General features: G+C 43.2%; 1 protein-coding gene across 8 annotated transcripts in view; it reads left to right on the top strand.

Moving 5' to 3' along the window:
* The window catches only part of eml1 (EMAP like 1), a 39,764-nt gene that overhangs the window by 12,420 nt on the left and 2,161 nt on the right, over window positions 1-25,183 (top strand). The window contains exons 1-23 of one of the 8 annotated variants that reach the window (XM_076748115.1): window positions 4,028-4,116; window positions 6,816-6,998; window positions 9,379-9,517; window positions 10,994-11,050; window positions 11,895-12,023; window positions 12,241-12,269; window positions 14,262-14,288; window positions 17,310-17,439; window positions 18,347-18,496; window positions 19,295-19,364; window positions 19,575-19,685; window positions 19,799-19,894; window positions 20,003-20,137; window positions 20,252-20,351; window positions 20,604-20,755; window positions 21,203-21,328; window positions 21,768-21,899; window positions 22,566-22,633; window positions 22,799-22,887; window positions 23,069-23,166; window positions 23,502-23,589; window positions 24,810-24,905; window positions 24,991-25,121. In XM_076748115.1, the coding sequence (XP_076604230.1) occupies window positions 4,083-4,116; window positions 6,816-6,998; window positions 9,379-9,517; window positions 10,994-11,050; window positions 11,895-12,023; window positions 12,241-12,269; window positions 14,262-14,288; window positions 17,310-17,439; window positions 18,347-18,496; window positions 19,295-19,364; window positions 19,575-19,685; window positions 19,799-19,894; window positions 20,003-20,137; window positions 20,252-20,351; window positions 20,604-20,755; window positions 21,203-21,328; window positions 21,768-21,899; window positions 22,566-22,633; window positions 22,799-22,887; window positions 23,069-23,166; window positions 23,502-23,589; window positions 24,810-24,905; window positions 24,991-25,121 (2,370 nt within the window). In that variant the 5' untranslated portion in view covers window positions 4,028-4,082. Of the gene's footprint in view, window positions 1-4,027; window positions 4,117-6,815; window positions 6,999-9,378; window positions 9,518-10,993; window positions 11,051-11,894; window positions 12,024-12,240; window positions 12,270-14,261; window positions 14,289-17,309; window positions 17,440-18,346; window positions 18,497-19,294; window positions 19,365-19,574; window positions 19,686-19,798; window positions 19,895-20,002; window positions 20,138-20,251; window positions 20,352-20,603; window positions 20,756-21,202; window positions 21,329-21,767; window positions 21,900-22,565; window positions 22,634-22,798; window positions 22,888-23,068; window positions 23,167-23,501; window positions 23,590-24,809; window positions 24,906-24,990; window positions 25,122-25,183 lie in introns of those variants that run through there. The other 7 variants (XM_076748111.1, XM_076748112.1, XM_076748116.1 and 4 more) reach the window with 7 other exon arrangements.

Consider the following 25,183-nt stretch of genomic DNA (forward strand, 5'->3'; position numbering starts at 1 on the left):
TTTTGAAATTGCAAGACCAACTCCAGTATTATTCTTATTTTATTTGGACTCGGAGAAAAGAATTCCAACGTCCACTTTCCAATTTTTCTAAATGCAGCACTGGGTTTCTACAGCTCTCTCAGCCATGGATAGCTAAAAAATAGTAAAATTAGCAATTTCTGACAAAGTGAATTTGATTTGTAATACAGGCCAAATGCATATGACATATTTAAAGATGGGGTGAGTCATTGTGGAGAAAGAACGTTTACATTTCCACAGAGAGTGGACGGCCAGCGGACCTCGAGGAGATGCTGATGGTGTTTGTTGCATCATTCGATCATGTCTGGACCCTGCAGCTCTGCTCTTGTATGTTTGCATGAGGTGTGTGTGTGTGTGTGTGTGTGTGTGTGTGTGTGTGTGTGTGTGTTAAGTGTCGGTCAGTGCGTGGAGGGAGTGTGTGGGATGGTGGGAGCAGCAAGGTGGGGGAGCTGCATCATCCCATTTGACCTGAGCTTGACCGCAGGAAGGATGTGGCTGATGGGAGGAAGGAAGGGTTTAACATGCTCGTAGAGGGACGGTAGGATCTCCTGCGGGGGTCGTTAGGCCTGTCTTCATGCTCCTCTTTGAACCAAACACACACTCTTTATGACACACACTCACATTCACAGCTCCATCTTTCTCTCTTTTACCCCTCTGTCGGTGTTTGTGTGATTGTTTCTCTCCCTGCACTGTCTGTCTTCTCCTCTTTTATCTCCGCTCAGGTCATGTGAGGGCTTCCCCTTCTCTGATCCACCTCTGTCTATTTATAGCCACTAAGCCTTAGTCCAGTCCAGGACCCATCCGAGGCAGCTTGTAAACCAAGCGTCTGTCTCCCTAATCTGGCCAGTTGATTAGCTAATACACCTCTGTCAGGCCATCCACTGCTTGCTGCAGGTGACACACTGGATTGATGGCACTTTAAGTACCTTTGTCTTCCTCCTCTAGTTCTCTCTTTCTTCAATCTCTAGCTCAAATGGTTTTGCAATTTTTCATTCTGCTGACATGCACCTGATGGATGGTTTCCATCATGCCTGGGGCAGACTGCAATTTTCTAAATGCTGCAATTTCAAGCATGACATTTTTCATGTCTTGTACTCTGCATAATATTAAAATTCAGCAACACGGCTCCATTGATGGGAGTACTGGTTGATTGGTCCAGCACTTTGGTCCAGACTGAAGTGTGGACACTGGATGGATGGCTGTGGAATTTTGAAAAAACATTTATGATCCTAAGAGGTTGAATTGCAGCGACTTTAGTCCAAACTGCTCAATATAGAATAAAGCCAGTGATTGAGTGATGGCTAATGCTACAAAAAATGCTATGCTAACGTCAGCCAAGACTTTGAAAACAGCCCAGTTATCTCCAACAACAACTTAACAAACTAGCTAAAGAATGACCCAAAGATATCGATGAAGTTATCGATGATTCACTTAATGTTTCATCGTCAGTGGAGGGTTCAGCTTCTTCGGCGCTGGCTGCAGGCGTGCTAATGTTAGCTATGGCTGCTGCAGGGGATTTGGCTTTCAGGTTATCAAACATGGAACACTCAGACATATTTTGTGTTTGTGAAGGTGTCTTCTCAGGTTATACATGTTCCACACAGCTTTGCATTTCACACCGCAAATATTGCAGCAAGTGTTGTCTGCGTGTTTAACTTTAACAAGCTGCAGGGAGGAGTGACGTCATTTCACTCTCTCTCTTTCTCTCCATACTCTGTTACTCTGCCACCCAGATGTGCTCTCAGGTACTTTGGCACTGATTGATTTAGCATTAATGGGAATGCGGCACACTCACACGAACCCCTTAGGATGAATTTTAATAACTTCGTGATCTTCTTGCTTTTCCTCTTGTGCCGTCATCATGCCAAAAATTCTAATTTGTGCAAGACTTTGGTTTATTACAAAATAACATTCCCATCAGTCTCAGCTGTGTTTTGCATTACTGCTAATTAGCAGCTGCTAACATGCTAACTCACAAACCTAAGATAGTGAGATATGCTAAACAATATCTGCCAGACAGCATGTTAGCGTTGTCATCGTGACCACATTAGCATACTAGCATTTAGCTTAAAACCGCTATACCTGCTCAGCCTCACAGAGCTATCAGCATGTCTGTACCTTTACTCTTGTTTTATTATCAAGATTATTAACTGTCCAATCCATTCAGTCTCCATCTTAACCCTCCACCCTTTTCTCTGTCTGTCTCTAAATCACTGCCTCCTTTACTTCTTGGCATGAAATTAAATCCTGCTTGCCACTTGATTATGATTAGGTCCAGACTTCCATTAGTGAAGCCAGCAGCAGCAGACTGAAGTCAGGTTGTTTAATAAGTGTGACTCATTGGTCTTGGGAGAAATGGCTTTCCTGAAGGCAAAATCTGCAGCAGCTGAACTGGCACTCCAGCAGCACAGCACCTGGCCATGTGCGTTCATGTTATGAAATTAAAACCGGTCGCTAACCCCGCTGTTTGCTATCTGCATCCACCAAGTGGATAAATGTGCCAGCAGTGCGTATCAGTGCGAGCTCTGTCTCTGAAAAACAGGAATTGTTGTCATAATGTTGTGACAGGCCGCTTCCTGCAGCCTCTCGTTTCTTTGATCTGTTGGTTTTCTGCAAACACTGCGTGTGATTTTTAAACCCCCCCATTGTGGCGCAGCTTAACCTGGCTGCCGAACTTTTCATCAAGTCAATTCAGTTTTATTGTTTGGCTCCTCTGCACTGCTGAGTGAAAAGAAAACAGACATCAATCACTCTGGTTTTCAACATGCGCAAGTACTGGAAGACATAGTGTGACAGCGGGTGTCGTGACATTTCCTCAGAGGGAATTTCCTTAACGTCGTCTTCTTTTATTCCTTGAGTGTGTATTTATGTTCACATCCTAACATGTGTGTTTCTATAGTATATGGAAGTGCAAGTCTATTAAGAAGAAAGCCAGACAGCTCAGATCAACACAGAGCTGCTGCTCCCGAAGAACGAGGCCGCCGTGCTCACAATGTGAATGCTCTCGCTCTGTGCTGATCAGAAGACCTTAGCCAGGACTGTTTTAGTCTTTTCACTCCTTTAGTGTATTGATCTTCATGGTTGATGAGGGTGCAGAAGGGGGGAAATGGGTCAGTGCATGTGTACACGCTCCAGTGTTCATTATTGATGGCGGTGAGGTCGGTAAATGACTCAGGATTAAGGTGATGAAGTAGAGGCTGCGGTTGTTATTTTAGAGCAGGAAAAATGAACCGAAGAGAGTGCCTGTTTTTTTATTTGCCCTTCAATGAGTCCCTGTGGCTCAAGTGATGGACAAGCACTTAAGCAGGCAGGTGGTCCAGCCAGAATGACATCGCCTGGCAGAGGAAGGTAATAGGGAGCAGCGTGTCACATTATATTAAGGCGAGCAGATAGATAGGCTCAGAGATCTGTCTTGGATTTGTGACCCCAGCCACATATTGACCAGATAATGAAACAGGCACAGAAAAAGACAGTGAGGGAGAAGCTCTGACGGAGCAGACTGACAGAAATGAAGTAATTTAAGCAGCCGGCTGACAGGTGTGAACGGTGCACTGGAGCGAGAGGAGGTTGTTGGGGTGTAATGATCTGCTTTTGTGGGGATGAAAGAGAAACAATACTGCTGGGGTGTATGTGGGGATGGATTTGTTGTGAAATGAAGATTGACATCTCACTGATTCAGACTCTGTGGACAGAAATCATGTGACCTGAGCCCCAGAGAATGCTGTCACATCACACAAATTTAGCCACACAGTGCCAGCATACATGCCGCTGTATAAAAACAAACACCACACTTCAGCTCCACTGACCTCTTCTGATTTCCGTGCCGCCTGTGAACGTGTTGCTGGGCGTTAACTTGCCCCTGAGGTTTTAACCAGGGAGCGGGGTGACAGACGGAGGATGTTAGCGCAAAGCCAGAGAATCACGGCCATGACAGCCAGTCATTGTACCTCAACGACTGATGGTATCATGCTGTCATTGTGTCAGTGTTGAGAGCAGACCCACAACAGATGCTGAACAGATAATAGAAGCTTTATCTCGGGATATCCACCCTGTGACATGTGAATATGAACAAGGACTGCTTCAAAGACAGTGTCTCAGGTGAGCAGAGAGTTATTAAGATATAGTTTTATCTCTGGAAGAGGCTTCCTTCGTTTGTGTTATGAAAGAAGAAAACATTTCCTTTGAGTAGAAATCTGTCTCAGTAAATGTACGCGCGTATGGACTAAAGCAGACATGTTTTTCATTGTATTTCACTGCTGGGAGTGTAATGTATTAGACTGTGCACCTGCAGTTTTCATCTGACTCCATTTCTCCAGATGGGGAGTTTTCATTATGGAGTCTCGGCAGGTGGGCCGGTGCATGGTCAACATGAAGCAGTGTTTTCAGCGAAATCTATGTGTGTATTTATCACAAAACAGCAGTAATGGCTGGGACAGTGGCTAGCTGTGTTTCCATCTATGTAATTTTATGTGCATTTTGAAGGATCGCTTTAGAAAAGGTTGATGGAAACGGAAGATTTTTAAAAAACATCCTCAATTTTCACAAAAATGCTGACTTGAGGCGGTTATTGCCTTTTGTAAGAGGGTTGATGTGAATAATGGGAAGTTAAAATATCCTCTCAGGATGAATTCTGACGTAGCGAGCATTTAATTGACATTACTTATCAGCTGTTACCGCTCCAAGAGAAGAAGAAGAAACTGATTCCGCTGTTGGCGTCTTCACAGATATTTCCATGACACATGAAAAAAATCCTGATGACCTCCCCCCATTTTTCTGTGATAGATGGCCTGCTTCTTCTTCTTCTTCTTCTTCTTTTTCTTCATTGAGATTTATTCCAGGTTGGCAAACAGCTGTTTTTGTTTCTGGTTCGCGACCTCCACTTCTGTTTATTACCCTAACTGTGCGTACATAGCCTACACCGCCACCTTCTGACAAAACTATGCTTTGGGTAGCCTAGTTTATTCGCTCCAAACCAGCTGATGGAAACACTCAGAATTCGCATTTTCTTTCTTTCTTCGTTCTTTTTTTAGCGATATTTCAAAAGTTTGCTTCAAATTCACTCGACAGGTAGACGGAAATACAGCTACTAAAGGGCTTCCTGCAACATTAAACAGGACACTGGAGGATACTTTTGTGTGTGTGTGTGTGTGTGTGTGTGTGTGTGTGTGTGTGTGTGTGTGTGTGTGTGTAGCTGGTTTGTTTCATTGTGAACTGGCTGATTCAGCCATTCTGAATCTGTTCAGATTTCCATTTTCTGCTACAATCAGCAAGTGTCTCATCTGCCTAACACACCAATTTACCATGTGGTCTCATCGAGGGTGTCCCCGACTTAAACAATTCACAACCAGCTCATGAATAGAATTTGTCCACTACTCAAAAACAAATCTGTGAAATTGCTTCTCCAGTGCGTTCTGCCAATTAAATTAAATTGACATCATTGGACCGTATGGGATTATATGCTTCTGGATGCTTATTGTGATGCATACAAAACGTTTTAAACAAGTGTGATGGCCTTCTCATCACACACGTTATTCCAATATTTCTTTACACATCAAGAAACAAATCTGTCTGCTTATCGTGGTTTAAGTGCATTTTCTATGTGAACATGCTAAATTTTTGGCAATTTTCACATGACTTTTTTGCAGCGATGAAGAATTTTGCTAAAGAATTTATTTTTATGGAATAAAAATTCCGTTCACTGCAAGGATCTTTTTATCTACTGGCAAATATTTGAGCAGAGGCTCTAATCATGGATGTCCTCGATCCCCTGAGCATTTTTTTGTTTATTTAACCGACTCAGAGGCTCATCACCTCACTTTGCTTTCACCAGTCTGACTGAATCCAGACACATTACACACATTTCAATATGTTTAAGACACTGTTGTTGTCGATTGTGTGAGAATGTTATTTACAGAAGTCAAGAGCTTCCCCAGATTTCCATAATGTTACCAGGCAGCTCAGATTCACAGAAGGAACACAGACTGCAGATCTGTCTAATCACCAGATGCCTGCTCTCTAATGCATAATGCATCAGACTGTTATTGCAAGTCTGCAGGGAAAACACAGCAGTGATTTACATTAATATTTTATCAAGCCACTGTGACATCAAAGTCTTAATGGAGGAGACCCTGCGTGTGTGTGTGTGTGTGTGTGCATGTGTTATCGTTAATGAAGTGGACCCCGGTGGCCAGTGCTTGGCCTCTATCAGGGTGTCAGGTGGAGGGGTGAGACTAATGTGTTAAGTTAGTTTAAACTCAAAAGAACAGAGAGACATTAAAAACGGGCTCATGAATAAAAGGTTTCGATTGAGAGGCGGCGAGCTCTTTGAGTCACACGAGGCGAACGCTTTCGCAGGCAAAGAGTCTGAAAGTATGAAAGCACTAAAGTGAGCCTCTGGTCTGAAAGGAGTTTGATGTTTGCATTTCATCCCCGGCTCTGTGCTAATGTTTTCTATCCTCTCTTTTTCTCCCCATCTGCATGAATTAAAAGTAATATGTAACATTTCTACATTAAAATGTCCTCATTTTGTAACTTTTGGACAGAGCCAAGCTAGCAGTTTCCCCCTCTTTCTAGTCTTTATGCTAAGCTAAGCTAACCATCGTCAGGCTGCAGCTTCATATGGAACACACTGACATGAACTCGTCCTGCTGTAAACAAAAACAGTTATCTGCTGTTACATTGGATGGTGGACAGCACTAACTCATTTTGGTGTTATATATAAGGGTAGTATTTGCCCTAATACGTTAGCGCTGTGATGTTTTCCACATCTCTGACTCGAGCTCCCTGTGTTTCCTCAGATGACAGCGCGTCAGCAGCCAGCAGTATGGAGGTGACCGACCGCATCGCCTCCCTGGAGCAGAGGGTCCAGATGCAGGAGGATGAGATTCAGCTGCTGAAGTCTGCTCTGGCCGATGTGGTGCGCCGCCTCAATGTGTCTGAGGAGCAGCAGGCCATGGGGTCCCGCAGAGGACCCACCAAAGGTAACATGCATGTATACTGTAAGCATGTTTTTTCAAGGGTTTCTTCAGTCGCTTCTTCTCGGATTGTTGAGCAACACGATCATCGGGGTTTAGAGGCCTCCTGCTTCTTTTCCACTTTGTCCTCTCTCCTTCCTGATGATGCCTCCTCCAAATCCATCTTATTTCCTTCCTCTGACCAGTTGATCTCCTCTTCCTCTCCCTCCTGTCCTCTCTTCTCCTGGACTGTGCTGTGTTGTTAAACGTCTTGTACGTTATGTGTATAGACCCTGCTTTGATGAGAAAGTCTCCCTCAGCAGACAGCAATGTTGGGAAGCCAGGTAGGCTGACTGTGAAGTCTGGCGGCACTAACCGGGCCTGGTGTTTACAAAAAGCACATTTCAGTCACTGCCTGCTGGTATTATGTAGTATTATATAGTATTTCACTAGGAAGCCCACAGTTACTGTCAGTACTGCACTGCCTGAGGTCACTGCACTGTGATTTGAGTCTAAAGATAGAAATGGATTTATTATTAAACAGGGGACATTTGTCTCTGCAGTATGCACACACAACATGCCTTTTTAATGTTTATGGGTCCAAGGACTCACTGATTCTTTTAAGTTATCAATGGACTGTCACAGCTTAGTGAGAATAAGCTGCTAAATACATGTTTTGTGTTTGCACGTGTGTATGCAGTCTTTGTGTTAAAGGACAATTTCCCCAAAAAACTCTTTTCCCTATTATAAAAAAGAAGAGCTGTTATGTGTTTTATTCCAACTGGACATGGACAAAATAAGAAGTAAGTACAGCATCAGTTGCAGAAGTTACAGTGAAGGACTAGTTCAACAGTTTGGGAGGAAGCCTGCTTCTCAGTTAGAAAGTGAACAACCATATTTCCTGAAATGCAAACTATTCCTTTAAGTTATAGTTGGAACAACACCTCTCTGACACTGTCTGAGTTCAGCTGCAATGGTCCAGAATCAAATTCAGCTACAAACAGGTTCCACCAGAAGTAAAAGGCATAGCTGCCAACACATAACTCATAATGCACAACCTCTGCTATCGCTCTCTCCACGTGATCTCACACAGCTGAGTGCAGCATGATCTCAGCTGTGAAGTCACGGTGAGAAATGAAGGAAATAGACCTTTCCAGAGTCATTGATGATACTCTTTGCTGTTTTTGTTGTGTAACAGTACTGCATGTGTGGATTTTCAGCTGAAGTCTGTTTGATACAATCTGTGTCCTTAATAGCATCTTCACCCGAGAGGCTGATGAGGTCTGCATGTGAAATCAGCCGCACTTTGTGCCATTTTATGTCCTCAAATGTGCACTTGAATGATGAAGCAGAAACAGATTATGATTCTGAGCTGCTGCCAGTTTCGGTCTCCGGAGTGACTGTGGACGGATGAAGTTTCAGTTTGATTTGGGATCTGGAGGATGACTCAGACTCTGAGCTGCTTTCCCTTATTGTTCCCCACTTTTAGCTGCAGGGAGACAGCAGCCTGCTTCCCTATACTGAAGTCCAATGATCTGCTTCACAAAGCTTAACCGACGCACACAGCCTGCACATGTACAGCCACGCACACACACAAACACATTCATCTTCTTTAACATGCTAACAAAATTACAACCTCAGTTTGCCCCTGCTGTGTAATTACTACATGAAAGATAACAGAGAAATGTGTGTGTAGGCCTGATTGTGCATGCATGTATGTGTGTGTGTGTGCCTGAGTGTGTTTGCTTGCATGTGTGTGTGAGTGTGCGTGTCTGCCGGATGAAAAGGGTCCATTAAATATTTATCACTGCAGATAAAGCTGCAGCTTGGATTTGTTATTCTGGGCCGACCTGACTGGCGTGTGTGTGTGTGTGTGTGTGTGTGTGTGTGTGTGTGTGTGTGTGTGTGTGTGTGTGTGTGTGTGTGTGTGTGCATGAACCACATCCTGCTAATTATTTGCAAGAATATATCATCTGTATGGAAAAGTGACTGAACACAACAATATTTTCATTGAAATGAGATTAAAAAACCTTAAATTAAGATAACTCATATTTGAATTACATTTAAGAGTCTTTGTGCTGCCCCTAGTTTTATTCTTATGATATATTACACTGTGAAATGATTTCATATCTCTTTAAACCCTCACTGATGCAGAGGGAGTATTTTATATTTGTTGTGTTTAAGGCTAAAATAATAATTGATACACTATATATCAAAATTACAAACCATATTTGCTCCCAGTACTGACTGAAATGACCAACGAACTGCAGGAGCAGTAAGAACACTAATGTTAAGCACATTAGCACAATAGATAATAAGAGATAATTCTATACACAGTGACAATGCAGTTTTCCTCTCACTCTCACATGCTACTGTAACATGGCCTGTTGTTGTTCCTTTCTTCCAGCCAGGCCAATGATTGCCACCCTGCCCTTAAGGCCCACAGTAAACAACGGGACCATCCTACCAAAGAAAGGCAGCGGGACTCTGCCCTCCCCATCTGGATCTGGATCCAGGAAGGACACCAGCACACCAGCCAACAAGAGGTATCTACTGCATTATTTAGACTTTCAAGGAGGTGGGGAGCTATTGACGTGTTCCAAAGGAGATATACGTGTTTTGTGTTTTATGTCAAATTCAGTGATTTTTAGTGCTTCTTTAGTGAGCCTTTGTGCCTTGTTAATACTCTTATAAAACCTCTTGTTAAATCCTAATATGCGCTACATGTAGGCCAGGTTGTGAGGTCTTGCCAGCATCACGTCTTTCTTTCCAGACAGTTAATTTGTCTCGAGACATTTTTTGTCACTGCCTGTCTGTGCCACATCGCCTCATTTCGGCCATAAATCGTCACATTTCTGCCTTTTTATCAGCCAAATTAAGCGGCTTGACATTAAACATTGCAGATAAACAGAGAAACAGTCATCACCCTCTCTGCCTCTCTGGTGTGTGTGTGTGTGTGTGTGTGTGTGTGTGTGTGTGTGTGTGTGTGGTTTTTGTGTGTGTTTATACATGCTTGTGGAGCACAGGTTATCAGTCTTGTCTGTCAGGGGAACAATAGCCTTTTCCCATCTCTGGATGACATTACCATAATCAGATGAAGCTCAGCTCACAGCAGAGACCAGCTCCAGTCCAAACAGCTGTGAACTCCCCCGTGGCGTTGTTTCTTTGATTTTCCATGTGTGTACTTTTATTTCTGCGTCGGGGATGTTTTCCGATACTGAGAGCTGATACTTTTAATGCCAGCTGACTCTCACCCCGAGGTTCACTGGAGAGGACAGCAAAGAAAAGGCTCTGCAGACTGAAATGTAAGCAGAATGAGGAAATGAGATTTGGTCCCGTGTGTTTCCTTGTTGGAGTTTGCTTGTGTTTCTCTGAGCAGTTTTAGGCTTAACTGACTCTTTGAGCTTCTGCTCGATCCAGGATTTCAGAGGCCGAGTCCTCCCCAATGCAACCCCCTCAGAAATAAAGATCTCTGAATATAGATTTATCTGAAAAGACCAAATTCTTGTGGCGTCTCATGTATTCATTGGCCTATAAGTTGACAAGTTTAAATTGAGTGTGAGAAATACTGGAAGGAGCCAATAAAAAAACACTCTATATGAGCTTTTAATTCCCTCCTGGGTGTTTTAAACCCTGGAATTCCCAGAAAAAACAAATCACACATGAAGTTAGTGGTTACTTGTATATAAGTGAAGCTAATGAATGAGTTTCCTTCCGGCTGTGATGAATGAGAGGTTTGAAGTTTTACTCAGTGTGTTTAGAGTTTGAAGGGCATCTTCATTGCAGCAGATACAAAAAAGAGATTTAATTCTGTAATCTGGCAGGATTTCAGCTTTATTCTTTGAGACTTGAGTCGTCAGTCGTCCTCTTTGTTTATCCTCCTCTTGTCTGTCTTTGCCATCTCTCCTGTCTTGCTCGTTCTTGTTCTCTGTATTATCTCTCTCTGTGATAACGTGTCCTTCCCAACTATGATGTTATATCCTGTTTATGTCCCGTCCACCTACAATGTGATGTCCCACCAGTCTTTCCAGTTTGTCTTCTCTGTCTCGCGCTACCAGAATTCATTACCTGCCCCTCAGGTGAGAGGAAGTTACAGTATACTGCTCACTATATAACATCATGGCTGCATCACAGCACTGACCCATGCTAACCATGCTGTTGAATCACTCACCACGTCACATGATTGGAACTAATATTCAATGTTCACGTGTTGTTTACCGACTGTGTCTGGGATTAGTTTAAACTGCAGATTGGTCACAATCCCGTCAGTGTTGGCATACACACAACAGCCTTCCCCAATGCCCTGTGGCCCAATTACTACAATTCCTCGTGGGATAACACAGCAAACAACAGCTTCTCTCTCTCTCTCTCTCTCTTCTTTCTATTCTATTCTGCTCTTTACTGCACAAACACACACCAGCTCTCCAGAAGGGATAACGGCCACCAGCCAGTTTTAGGATTTGAATGGACTTTTCTCCCATAGGGTGGATTAGGTGACTGGCCCTGCTGGCCAATGGATTGCTGATGGAGCCCTTTCTTTGTTGTGAATAGGCAGGCTGTCTGCACCACTAATATGCAGATTTGCACAGGTCTGTACTGATGTTATGATCACCAGAGTGGAGGAAATAGAGCGCGTGAGGAAACAACAAATGTCCATGTTTCTTTATTTCTCTTTTGCTTTGGTGCAAATTCTCTCTGACACTGTTGAATAGGGTCACATTTTTTTAAGAAAATGTTGACGCAGATCTGAGCTGAATAATGAAATAGATACAGCTTTCCTGTACGTGCTTTCAAAAGCTGTTTCCTGGATGAAAACTTTTTTGGAAAAGCAGCGTCAGGTAATTTTATGACCCATTTCTTGCGCCTTCCCCTCCCCTCTCTGGTCTCTCTTTCTGCCTCTGTCCACCTTCCTCCTCACTACAGCACTGTGAGGAGAGCCAACTCAAACGAACATGTGGGAACTCTTACGCGGAAAGATTCGGGCGACTCCAAGGGCAACCGAACTCGTGCCGGATCCACCGGCAGCAATTCCAGCGGCAAGAGAAGTGACAGGTAACATCATGTTAAAACGAGCTTCAGCAGCTCACACGTTCATCTTCACAGTCAGTGATGCTTTCTGTCCACACAAGGCAGGAGGCTGTTTGTGTTATGATCAGATTTATCCACCAGAAAACACACACTGATCTCCTCATAAAGCACTTTCAATCAATGGTTTATCTGGAGGTGGGATGCTGAATGACAACTATCTGTTTACTCATTTACTTTGCAGCAAACAGAGGGATCCAGTGTTCAATGCAGGTAAGACCGAGAGGCTCTTTCATAGCTCGACAGCTGTGATAGTTTTATGCAATGATACGACCCACGAGAGCCGTTTCACTCCAGGTGCTCAGTGGCTCCCTGTGTCAGTAAGAGGTCAATGCATCTCTGCATTTCTGTCTATTGTGTGATCCTGAAACAAGACAGGAATGAATCAGCTATAATTTGAGTCAGTGCCTTGAACTGTTTTCTGCACACAGAGGACCACTGAGGGCTTCTCTACGTGATGTTGTGTCTTAAATATCAGTGTCAAACATTCATCCTTTCCATGATCCATTCATCCACACGTTACCGGTCCATTTCATCCATTACTGCATCTTCACGACCACACTTTCATTCAGCTTTTCTTTTTAATAAGTTCTACAACACCTTATATTAAAGAACACATATTCACCATTAACTAGTTGCTTATTAGCATGCACATTAGCATATTGGCTCTTTATAAAGCACTTATTTATGCCTTAGTCTGCATTACCGTATTCAACAACTGTAGAATTAGGCATAAATGAGTGCATTATAATGACTAATAAAGAGCCAATATGCTACGTGCTAATGAGTAACTAGTTAATGGTGAATCACTACCTGAAGACTGAGGAGACGTGGAGTGACAGAAAGTACATGCAGAAAGTAGAGCCATGCATCAACTATTGTAGCTACAAACTAGCCCAATGTGTGAAATTATGTAAAGTTTTTTTGGACTCCACAATTCTCACATCTCTACAATGAGGCAGGTGCAAAGTTAGCATTACCCATAGACATAATGGTTAATGCAATGAGAAAAAAGTGCATGTTGAAAAATGCCACAATTTCCCTTTAAGTTGTGATAGCTGTCTTTATCTAAACACAGCAACCTGCAACATCGTAGTTTATGTAGTATTTGTAAGACAGGAGATTTACAAAGGGAAGAATTAACTGCTAAAAGAAGCTCAGGATGAGCCGCACTAAATGTTGAGTTTATAGTGTTTCCAGAATTGTGCACAAGACTAGACAACCATCTCGCAGTTTATTCCCTTAACAAAAAGCAGGAAACACCCAAGACAATGGAGCTGAATATGAAATGAAATGAGTATTGATCAGAATTTCCATCTCCAGCACACTATTGATTTCTTAGTAAATTGAGCTGCTGTTCTTCATTTGGTTCACACACCTGGATCCAGCTTGCTTCAGTTTAGTCTCCATCCTCACAAACTCCCTTTAGTATTTTTTTTAGTTTAATATGATCCACATATATTTAAAATGGACCATTTTCTTTATATAGTTGCAAACCATCAGATTACGAAGTAGAAATGTTAATGCACTCAGTATCCACAGTAATTAATCACGTATCATCGTGTGGCTGTGAAAGCCTGTTAATGCTTTCTAAATATCTCCCAGGTTGATGCTGACTATTAGGAAAAAGTGAGCCACAGGGTTAATTATTACCACTGTACACCACTTATTGGACATTTGAATTAATTACAAACAAATAATCTCCTGCAAAGCGGCACAATCAGGGCGGTGCTGTGGACATAAAGTGCCACTGGCTGACACTTAACCAATACAAATGATAATTGCAACAGTAAATTCTGCCAATATAATGCTTACCTGCAAGACATGAAGTGATTACATGTGAAGTGGTTCATTTGATACAACAAACTGTGCTGCAGGCCAGTGCAAGCACATGTGTTTGCTTTCTTTTACTTTTACATTATAAATATATAGAAACAAGAGTGTCTTGCTTTATAGCCGTCCAAATAAAATGCAAAAAAAAAAAAAAAATTAATTCGCTCACCACAAAGGAACAGAGGGTGGGACACCATCACCCAGGAAATGAGCACTGATTCATTAAGAGCTGGCGGAGGAGACGGACACAGAGGCTGCTGCTCCTTAACAGCAGGAAACAGGAAGTGCACTCATATTAGGACAGAGCAGGAAGTGAGGAAGCCATGTCACCCCTCACCTGGTGCTTGTGTCTCTCTCTGTGACCTTTACAAGGGATGCGACGTGTGACCCACTGCAAAGGTAGGCCCCCACCCCTACCCCTCCTCCCATAAAGCCCCCAGCCTACACAGCTCTCTGGACACTGCAGATGATTTGTCTTACATGTAAAGGATAAAACCAGCTCTTTTATTTTGTAGTTTTAACTCATATCCTGTTTGGATTTTTCTACCTAAATATTCTGAAATTTTAGAGACTCCTCTTTGTGCAATGATCAGGGAGCTATCAGACAGGGGCAAGAGTGGGTTGCCAAAGTGTGTGTGTGTGTGTGTGTGTGTGTGTGTGTGTGTTTTAGACTAACACACACACATCTTTCCCTAACCTCCACTGAGAGCTGTGTCAGAGTGTGATTGCAGTGTTTGCAGTTCACGTGTGCATCTCCACACTTGTTGTTTTACTGCGGATGAAGCTGCTGCTCCACCCAAACGTGCGTGCGCGTGTGCGTTTGCTCACAGCCTCACTTTTTGCTCTTAGGCATTTAGTCTCTGTCACCATAGTAACAACACAAAGATTTCTGACACGCGCTTCCTCGCAGTTGCTTTGAGTTTTTCTGCGAACACTTAAATCCCCCTTTTCTGAGATTCCTCGCTGCGGTTGAGAGCCAGTAGATTCTGCTGCTGCTCTTGTTGTCTTCCTGCGCTCAAAATGAATATTTGCATCACAAACACATTCTGGCTCTTTCTTTGGGGGGTAGTTCCTATTGAAGTCTGTTTGATTTTACTGCTTGTAGTTTGCTCGAAGTGTCCTCTGTTGGTGTGTAGCCCCCTTCAGGAAAGTATTCACAAAGCTGCTGCTGAGAATTTTAAAAAGGCTGGAGTTAAAGCTCATTTCCTCACAGACATGTTGCTGTTTACCCAGTTAGTTAGAGGATATTCATTCTTTAAACCGCCATCTTGTACCCTTGAAAGCATCTAGACCAGTACTTCTCAACAGTTTTGATCTGTGACCCCTTAAATTGAAGCAGAAGCTTGCATCCCCTCGTCATAGGATGCATGAAGTACACCTACAGTCTGTGCTGAGAGCAGTTAAATCACAGTTTGTTTCATCTGAATAATCATTAGAGGCTGAAGAGGTAATGCTATGCAGTATTTCAGAAGGAAAAAGTTGATAACCTTCTAAGTGGTTTCCTGTTGAGAACAAGGTAATTTGGCGTCGATTGAAGGGAAAATGTGAATTTTCCATTCAAACAAAGACTATAAATATTTTATTATATACTTTATTTTCCAGATATGTTGGATGGCATACTGCCAGTAGACACATTTCACATTTTTGCTTGTACATTTGATGAAGTTAGACTAGCCATGAGTTATACTTTGATTAATTGGAAGATATTAATACTCTTTCCAGGAAGCTTCTCAGAAATGACAGACCTGTGAAATAAAACAATCCCAGAATAAAGAATCTTCAGTAAATTTCAGTGTAAATTTCCTGTTCCTCCCTCCTGCCACATTAATCATCTCGCGGCCCTCACGTTAATCCTGTGGCCCCTCACATGGATTCTGACCCCCAGGAAGAGTGAAAAAAACTATTTAATGACTCCAGACTTCTCAATAACTACTTCTTCGAAATAAGATCCCAGTGTTTGATGAAAGCTCTCGACACGCTGGTGGTTCTAGTTTCCTTTGATAGTTTGTGTTTTGCCAGTTTCATGATGCTTTTTACTACATGTGACACCAAAAAGCAGCCATTACTCTGTCTAACTTATTCTACCGACCTCCTCCACCCTTTTCTTCGCCCATCTTGTCCCTGTTTGGCCCCCTCCACCCAACCGGCCCCGACTACCTCGTCCACCCCTCTCCATCATCGGCTCCTCTGCTCTTGTCCCCCATCTACGTTATAGTCACAGTACAGATTTACCTCAGCCGCTCTGCCAAACGGACGGGGACCGGCGGCAGCCCCGCGGCTTCGGCTGTAACGGCCCGTTCAGCCACCCACCCCCGACAAACCTCAGAAAGCAGCAAGGCCGGCATGGCCAGAAAGGGCGGCGCCCCCAAGGTGCCACCGGTCAGAAAGACCCCGAGTTTTAGCCTCCAGCTGAGAAAGTCAGGGAGTTTGTCATCGTACTCGCCCCTCGACACTCCCAGTTATCGCAGCCCCATCAAGTCTCCGAGCCAGTACTTCCAGATTTGTTACTAGCTAAGTCTGGAAATAGCAACACTCACTTCTCTACATATAAGTGTTTATTTCAGTTATCAAGCTTTAATATGTCAGAGCCACTCAGTACGGAGCCAAAGTCATGGTTTTATATCAGATCTGTACCATTTAAAAGCACCACATGTCCTCTCATACCAGAGACGTTGCAGAGAGATTGCAGGTTTTTTAGCGTCACCTAATGAAAAGCTAAAAGATAAGACAAGTCCCAAGTCTGTTATATTATAACGACTTATGGGTGAGATTTGGAGCTTGTTTTATATCTTAGAGTATTTTCTTCTAATGAGATTTAGAAAAACATTTGTGGACTGAAATGGTTCATTTTGTTTGTTTTTGTTCCCGTAATGTTTTCTGCATGATTTCTTTCAATTGATGAGGATTTCTCATTATCTGCTTTTCTAAGCTTGGGTCTGTTTTTTGTTTTGTTTTGTTTTTTTCTCCCATAACATTTCCATTGCTCTGCTTGTGTCTGCAGTTCATGTTGGTTAACCTCTGCTGTGAACTGAATATTTATGGGTTTTTAAAGTGTTTGCAGTTCATTTTGCGCTCTTTGTTGTCAGACGAATGTTTTTGAAATGGCTAATAAAGTCAGTTAAAAAGCTGATTTGTTTGTGGTTGCAGATTCTGTCATTTGTTGTCCTTAATTGAGTCGTTTTCATAGCGAAATTAAACATCATATCACATCTCTCCATTATCCAGTTATCTTGTCACATATTTGTCACCCATGTCATTCATATCATAATAACACACTACTGTGCTTCAGTGTCATGTCTGTGCTTTCTGCATACTGTCATTTAAAACATGTAACACCAAAAAATAACAGACATAATTCCACCAGTCACATCTGGATTTTCTCACGTGTACCTCACTGATTCTTTCTGTTGCTTTTTCCAGAGGAAGGTTATGTGAAAATGTACTTGAAGGGTCGTCCCATCACCATGTTCATGCCCAAAGAGCAGGTGGACGGCTACTGCCTGGAGGCCAGAGCCGACCTGCCCGGCAACAAACTCAAACTGGACTGGGTGTATCCTTTCACTGGGGTGTGTTTTTCTTTTTTTTCTTTTTTTTTTCTTGCACTGGGAATTTTTCGCAAGGAAATAAAGAGTCCTGCTCATGATTTGGAAAGTTTTGAAAAGCAATCCTCTGAGGAGAGTAAATCCAGATTGGTCTGTGATGTAGTGAAGAGAGGAAGCTGACAAATGTGTCGTTTCCTCTCCCTGCCTGTCAGAGTGGATCTGTTCAGATGTTCGTTTTCACCGTGCAGGGCTGCTGCAGTCAGAGTCGGGCTCGTCGCTCCGCAGCCTGCAGTCGGAAATAACCTGCTCGCAGCTGGAAGGCTGAGACACAACCAGTCAGCAGCTCCTCTTGTGCTCTTTTATTTTTACTTTGTTTCCTTTTGTGGTGCCTCTCTTTCTTTCATTTGTTGATGAAAGACTGAATGCAGTGTGTTGTTCAGTCTAACAGAAAGCCAAAGGGGAAAAAGCCATAAGGAAGAGAGAGAAAAGATTAGATCTGATGAAGCACACACACACACACACACAGAAAAAGATGTGTGGGCTGCATGTTTTGTATGTTGAACCCAGAATGAACTAGATTACAGGTTATAAGAATAAATGGGACACATGCACGCAGTAGATTGATGACTTCATGTTGCATAGAGGAGTTTAAAGTCTTTCTGTGCTTTCTGACCTTTGTGTTATTTAATGTGCGCATAAATGTGAATATTGTCTCACAGCGTTACACCTGCTGGTTCGAATGTAAGCAAATAGATTCGTCAGTTCATCTCTGGGACTATAAGACACAGAAAAACAGTACAAAGATGGTGCAATTCCTAAAGCCCACACTGCTGTCTTTAAACTGTCCAACACTCAAAGCTGTGTCTGCTTTGAATATTAGTCCTGTGTCAGTCCTTGACCTTTTCGAATGTCCAGTTATGGTTACCGCGGTCGAGACTGCCGCTCCAACCTTTACCTGTTGCCCACTGGAGAAACGGTGTATTTCATCGCCTCAGTGGTCGTCCTCTTCAATGTGGATGAGCAGCTGCAGAGACACTACACTGGACACACGGATGACATCAAATGGTGAGAGACATGCAGGGATTACAAAACACACACACACACACACTCACCTGAGGGACTGCTTCCACATGCAGTGGGCTGCAGCCCTCATCACGCCTGTCATCTACCTTTCATCTCTTCCCTGTTAGAGCTGATAATGCGACAGTATTTCTGCAGTCCTCGCAGGCTGCAGCACAGTTTAGTCACAGCGTGTTCTCTTGTAAGCGCACAAACATACAAACAAAGGTGGAGGGACTGAGAGTTTGCCAGTGCTTTGTCTTCTGCTGCAGGATAACTGCAATGAGGGAAGGTAACAGGTAAACAAGTGTACTCAGGTGTGTGTTCGCATGCAGGCATTTCTGCACAGGTATGCACTAAGTCTGCCTGTTAGGAAGTGTGTAGTGCAAGGTAACCTTAAAAAGACACAGCCGTGATTAAGTTATCACGCTCTGGGGTTAATCAAAGTTCAGATTATTAATGAACGCTTTGGATTACAGATCAAAAGGCTGGATTACAGGCTGATTCTTGCTCCTTTGAAGACAAAATGTCGGAGCTTTACACATGCTGCGAGTGTTGCTACACCGCCATACCCAGACGAGGACGAGTTTATCTTAAACTGTTTCATTTCCCCCCTCACATTAGCACAGGCGACGTGCGGCAGCTACAGTGAATGTCGAATTCGCAGCTTTAAAAACCTCACTCACCAAATGCAGCCTTTCATGTTCTGTGAGCACATTGCTCATCTTTATTCACGTCCTCCTTTTGATGTTGAAAGGCTTTTAACTGGTTTCATGTCTGTTTCCACGTCTTTCTCCTCACCAGCCTGGCCGTCCACCCCGACAAAATCACCATAGCAACCGGGCAGGTGGCGGGCACCTCCTCAGATGGGAAAGTAAGTGAGAGAGATTGATATTTTGTCATTTCATCTTTCAGTGACTGATTTATTGGAGTGAGGAGTCGCACGTTTGCTGTTTTCTTTAAGAAATTGTGTTTACACAGCTGAGAGGCTGAACACTCTGTGTTCACTGACTCAAACTGATGATACACCTCTCCTGTGTGTGTGTGTGTGTGTGTGTGTGTGTGTGTGTGTGTTTCCTGGCAGCAGCTGGCTCCTCATGTCCGTGTGTGGGACTCTGTCAGCCTCAACACGCTCCATGTTCTGGGCACGGGCTTCTTTGACCGAGCCTTGGTCTGCCTGGCTTTCTCCAAGTCGGTAAGGAAACACTTAAGAAATAGTTTGAGGTCATGTCCGACGTGTTTTTGACTGTTCTCTGTCTCCGGTGTACCGTTTTGTCAGTACATAAACATGGGTTTGTGTCTTGTTAGAATGGAGGAAACACACTGTGTGTCGTAGATGACTCCAACGACCACATGCTCTCCGTCTGGGACTGGCAGAGAGAGGACAGACTGGCTGAGGTGAAGGTATGTGTGTGCACGTGTGTTAAATAGGCAAATTGAGACATAACCTCCTGCCACGATACAAGTAACATCAGCAACTCTCCATTTGTTGCTCTATGTGTTTCGGGTCAGTGCTCCAACGAGTCGGTGTTTGCTGCAGACTTTCACCCGACAGACTGCAACATCATCGTGACCTGCGGCAAGTCCCATCTCTATTTCTGGAACCTGGAGAAAGGCGTGCTGGTCAAAAAGCAAGGCCTGTTTGAGGTAGGACACCAGACTGTTTCCCACATGTTAGATCAATACCACAAGGCAATAAAGTTTGATACAGTGGAAATCATAAAATGAAACAAACTGTGTGTGTTCTTGTGTTTCTTGCAGAAGCAGGAGAAGCCCAAGTTTGTGTTGTGTGTGACCTTTGCAGAAAATGGAGACGCCATCACAGGAGACTCGAGCGGGAACATCCTGGTGTGGGGAAAAGGCACGTCAACTCATTGATTTCCTCAAACTTAATTTACACAGAGAGGTCCAATGGGAGCGGGTCATGCTGCATTAGTGCCACAAAATCCAACATTTAGACAAACATTAAAACCTAAAAAACTCTCTTTTTGTCTCTGAGTTATCCACTGAAAAGCCGTCTGTCCGTCTGTTAATCAGCCCGCCTCGAGCAGTCGACCTTTATGTCCGACCGACTGAACCTCCTCATCCATCTCATCCCATCTCTGTCACGCAGGCACTAATCGTATCTGCCACGTCATCCAAGGAGCTCATGAGGGCAGCATCTTTGCTCTGTCCATGCTGAGGAACGGCACGCTGGTGTCTGGAGGAAAGGACCGCAGGCTCGTCTCCTGGGACAGCAGCTACCAGCAGATACAGACGGTGGAGGTGAGCAAAGTTCAGCAGAGAAATTTATACTTTAAAAAATAATTTCGTTATACGAATGTGTGGGTTTTTTAATGTTGAGCTCTACAGCAGCCAAATAATCTGATCTGCTATTACCACATTCTGCTAATGTTTTAATAAAATGTTAAGCTGCATATCCAGCTCATTCTTTTTAAGTAGGTTGCTTGTATTAGCCAGAAATCACTCTCCTGCCCTAGGCGGTGGACTATGTGTTCTGAATACTGCACCATGTCATAAATATTACAGAGGGTAAGATGAGTTTGTGCTCTCAGTGAGATTCATGGGTATTCATGGTGTTATGAATTATGGGTTGCTCATGTCTTATTTGAGACCACATTATGCAGTAAAAGATTAGCTGATGATTGTTCTGGCAACTGTTAGATTCCAGGTGAACAGATGGTTTACAGCATTATTGCGTTTTCTCCACAGGTGCCTGAGTTGTTTGGTCCCATCCGGACCATAGCGGAGGGCAGAGGGGAGACTGTGCTCATCGGGACCACCAAGCACTTTGTTTTGCAGGGCAGTTTGGATGGAGAATTCATACCTATTACGCAGGTAGATGTATAGACACGTTAGTACAACTGTCTAGGACTGCAGCCAGCGACTATTTTTATCGATAAATGGGTGAATTGTTTGGTCTATAGAATGTCAGAAAATAGTGAAAGGGGTCCATCAGTCTCCCAGAGTCCAAGATGACGCTTGTTTAGTCTGACCAACAGTTAACAACCCACAATTATTAAGTTTACAAAGGAATAACACAGAGAAATTTAGAAAATCCTCAGTTGGAGTATCTGGAACCAGAAAATTTTTCAGTAAAACAATGAATTGATTACTCAAATGGTTGCAGGTTAATTTTCTGTTCACCCATTAATTGACTAATCATTAATTGTTGCAGCTCTACAATGATGTTTTCCAAGTATACTGGACAAAATGAAGCTTACATTTGAAAGGTTGTGATGTTATAGCAGAAGAAAAACTCTCCTCTCCTTTCCAGGGTCACACTGATGAGCTGTGGGGTCTGGCTGTTCACCCCTGGAAGCCTCAGTTCCTCACCTGTGGCTATGACAGGCAGGTGTGCCTGTGGGACTCCAGTTCCCATCAGCTCATCTGGACCAAGAGTATTGAGGTAAGTTTAGTCAGCACTGCCCCCTGGGGTCAGTCATGGGAATTACAAAGCACTCAGCAGACGATGACAAGGGACACTTGTCAGGGAACTGCATGTTTAGCAACTAAAATGTGCACATTTACACATATTCTTTCAGTTCTGTGTGAAGTTGGTTCATGATAGAGTTTTGATTTTTTATTATTTTCCACTTCAGACATGTTTAATGACATAAAAACACTCTGCCACAATAAGTTCAATGACCTCATTAAAATTCCTTTAAATTACATCTTTTTCTTCTCCTTCATTGAAAAATCCAAAATTCGTGACTATGCAAATGATTTTCAAGATGCCTCCTGCTTGCCCGAAATACTCAGTCTGAGTGTATGTGCACATTAGATTTCAGGTTTGCACATTGCACTTGGTAGGTTTGGCAGGTTTCATACTCAACTGTGATTGGCTTCCAAACTAGTTGTGACGTCACAAAATCCTGCTTGTACCTGCACGTCTTAAGTTCAGATTTAAGGTGAGGACAGAGAAACCTCCCTCCTCCAGCAGATGAATGTGGAAACAGCCTTTTAGTCAAACTCTGCACACTGAAGCTCGAACATCCAAGTGAAGTAACAATAAGAAAGCACATTTTTGAGTGGAGGCTCACTTTAAATATTCTCTTCTTCCTGTGTCTGGCAGGATGCTGCCCAATCAGCAGGTTTCCACCCGTCTGGAGCTGTGGTTGCCATAGGAACCCAGACTGGCAGGTGGGGGATACTATCAGCAAAAACACTTAGTAGAAATACAGCAGAGACGTGGTGTTTAACTGACTGCTTCAGACAGAAATGTTACAGAGAACAGTCAGTGGTACCATCCTCTCAGGCAGATTGTAGTTCTTATTACATTGCCTGCATCTGTCCCTGATCCTGCAGGTGGCTGGTGCTGGACACTGACTCTAAGGATCTGGTCACAGTGCACACAGATGGGAATGAACAGCTGTCTGTGATGAGCTATGGGCCAGGTATGGTGATAACTGCTGACAGTGTGTCTCCTCTGAGCATGCACATTCTTCTTTTCTCTGTCTGCTTTTGTTATTCAAAAAATTTGCAGCACAGAATTTCTAAGTGCTTTACGAGAGCACAGCACAGATTTTGTTTCATTTTACAACCATTAATTTTCCTGTCTTCTTTTATTTTATTTAGACGGCAACTTCCTGGCCATCGGGTCCCACGACAACTACATCTATATCTACGCCGTGGCTGAAAATGGGAGGAAGTACAGCCGAGTGGGGAAGTGCTCGGTGAGCACCTGTATTTATAATCCCCTCCTCATCCTTTATTTTTAGTTCCTCCCTGCATCTGCTTTATATTTAGTTCCCTCCACCGCTCTATATTTGGGCCTCTTCTCGGTACACTCTGTCCTCACTTTGTGTTGATAAAGAAGCTGTAAAATTATAAATGACGAGCTGACTCATACATTGCCATGTGTATAATGACTAAGGGTTGCTGCATCAAATTAAATCCACATTTTTCGGATTATCCTTGTGCTTGAAGAACCAGATTGCCTCTGCTCCAGGAATAGGATGTGTCTGTAAAGATAAATCATTTGACGGGGTCCCTTTGTGTCATATGTCAGGGTCACTCTAGCTTCATCACCCACCTGGACTGGTCAGTGGACTCCCAGTACCTGGTGTCAAATTCAGGGGACTATGAGATCCTGTACTGTAAGTATGACCGCTCTCATCCTCTCAGTCTTTGTTTGTCTGGTGTGTTTGTGATTATGTGGAGTGACAGATGAGACGATGTTGGAAATCTTGCAAACATGTGTGGGAGTTCGACAGCCCCTCAGAATATCTGCATCAGCTGATTGCTGCTCAGTATTGAAACTTAATGTTTGACTCTAATGCTTAAAGAAAGCAAATCAGGCATGTATCAGGCGTTTCTGTAGCTCACCGCTCAGGAATGATCGAGCCACTGAGAGTTAGTGTGTGTGAGTTGATGTGAGCCGCTGAGAACTTAAGTAGCTCTCTAAAAACAGTTAATATTCATGATTTGGAAAAGTCTTTATTTTTTAAGAGTAACTAAAAAAATCCTCATAATTACGTCATCAGGACTGTGTGCGTGTGTGGTTTGATCAGATTTGATTGACAGAGGTAGCAGCATAATTTCCAACCTAATCCCACCCACTTCAGATTATTAAGAACAAAAAAACAAAAAAAAAACACAAACACAGAAAATCTCTCATGAGAAAAGATAACAGTGCTGACACTTGTGTGTTCATGTAGGACCCCATCACTCAGAGTCAAAAGATGATTTAAGAAAATAGGTTTTTGGGGCCTTTAACGAATCAATATTGTTAAGTCATACATTATTTTACATGCCTTCAAATGAGCTGGATTCCAGTTACACAGAAAAAGGGTATTTCAGCCCCTGCATCTGATCAGCCCCCCTGAAAGCACGACAGCTCCTGTCATCACAGACATATGATGCTGTTTTTATCACACTGGTAGTCAGATGGTGCTGTTGCTGCCTACATGTTGCTGCATAATAATAAAGCATAATAAATTCAGAGCAGCTTGATCATTTCTTAATGGTGAGCAACAGCAATTCATAATACATTAACAGCATTAATTCACACATGAAATAATCATGAGTTCTGCGTTAATTACCGAAGGATGTGTCCTTATTATAAAGTGCGACCAATATGTCCCTGTATAGCAGTTCATTTAAAACACTGACTGTCAGTGGACACACGTTCGAATCCAAACTTGAGTTGATAAGAGCTGATTGTCGGTGCTGAGAACTTGTTACAAAAATGTGTTAAAATGACTCATGAGTGCGATGGACTCACAACATACAAACGCTGGCATGGTGGTTGTTTTGTTAAAGTTGCAGTACCCACGATACTAATTCATGTGTGTTTGGTTTGTGTGTGTGTTCTCAGGGATCCCATCGGTGTGTAAACAGGTGGTCAGTGTGGAGACCACCAGAGATATCGAGTGGGCCACCTGCACCTGCACTCTGGGCTTCCAGGTGTTTGGTAAGTGAAGGCTCCTTCCGTCTGCCTCGCCAGGTGTGTGTTTCAGTGTTCATGTTCATTCAGTAGACGTTTCTCTGCTTCTCAGGCTTGTGGCCCGACGGCTCAGACGGCACTGACATCAACGCTGTCTGCAGGACCAATGATAAGAGCCTCCTGGTTACCGGAGATGACTTCGGGAAGGTCCATCTGTTCTCATACCCCTGTTCACAGTTCAGGGTAAGACCCTGCATGCTGTCATGCAACATGCACATCTCAGTAATGTTAAGAGGGAGACTTTA

Source organism: Chaetodon auriga, chromosome 14 (assembly GCF_051107435.1).
Source record: "Chaetodon auriga isolate fChaAug3 chromosome 14, fChaAug3.hap1, whole genome shotgun sequence".
In the NCBI taxonomy this organism is placed as follows: Eukaryota; Metazoa; Chordata; class Actinopteri; order Chaetodontiformes; family Chaetodontidae; genus Chaetodon; species Chaetodon auriga.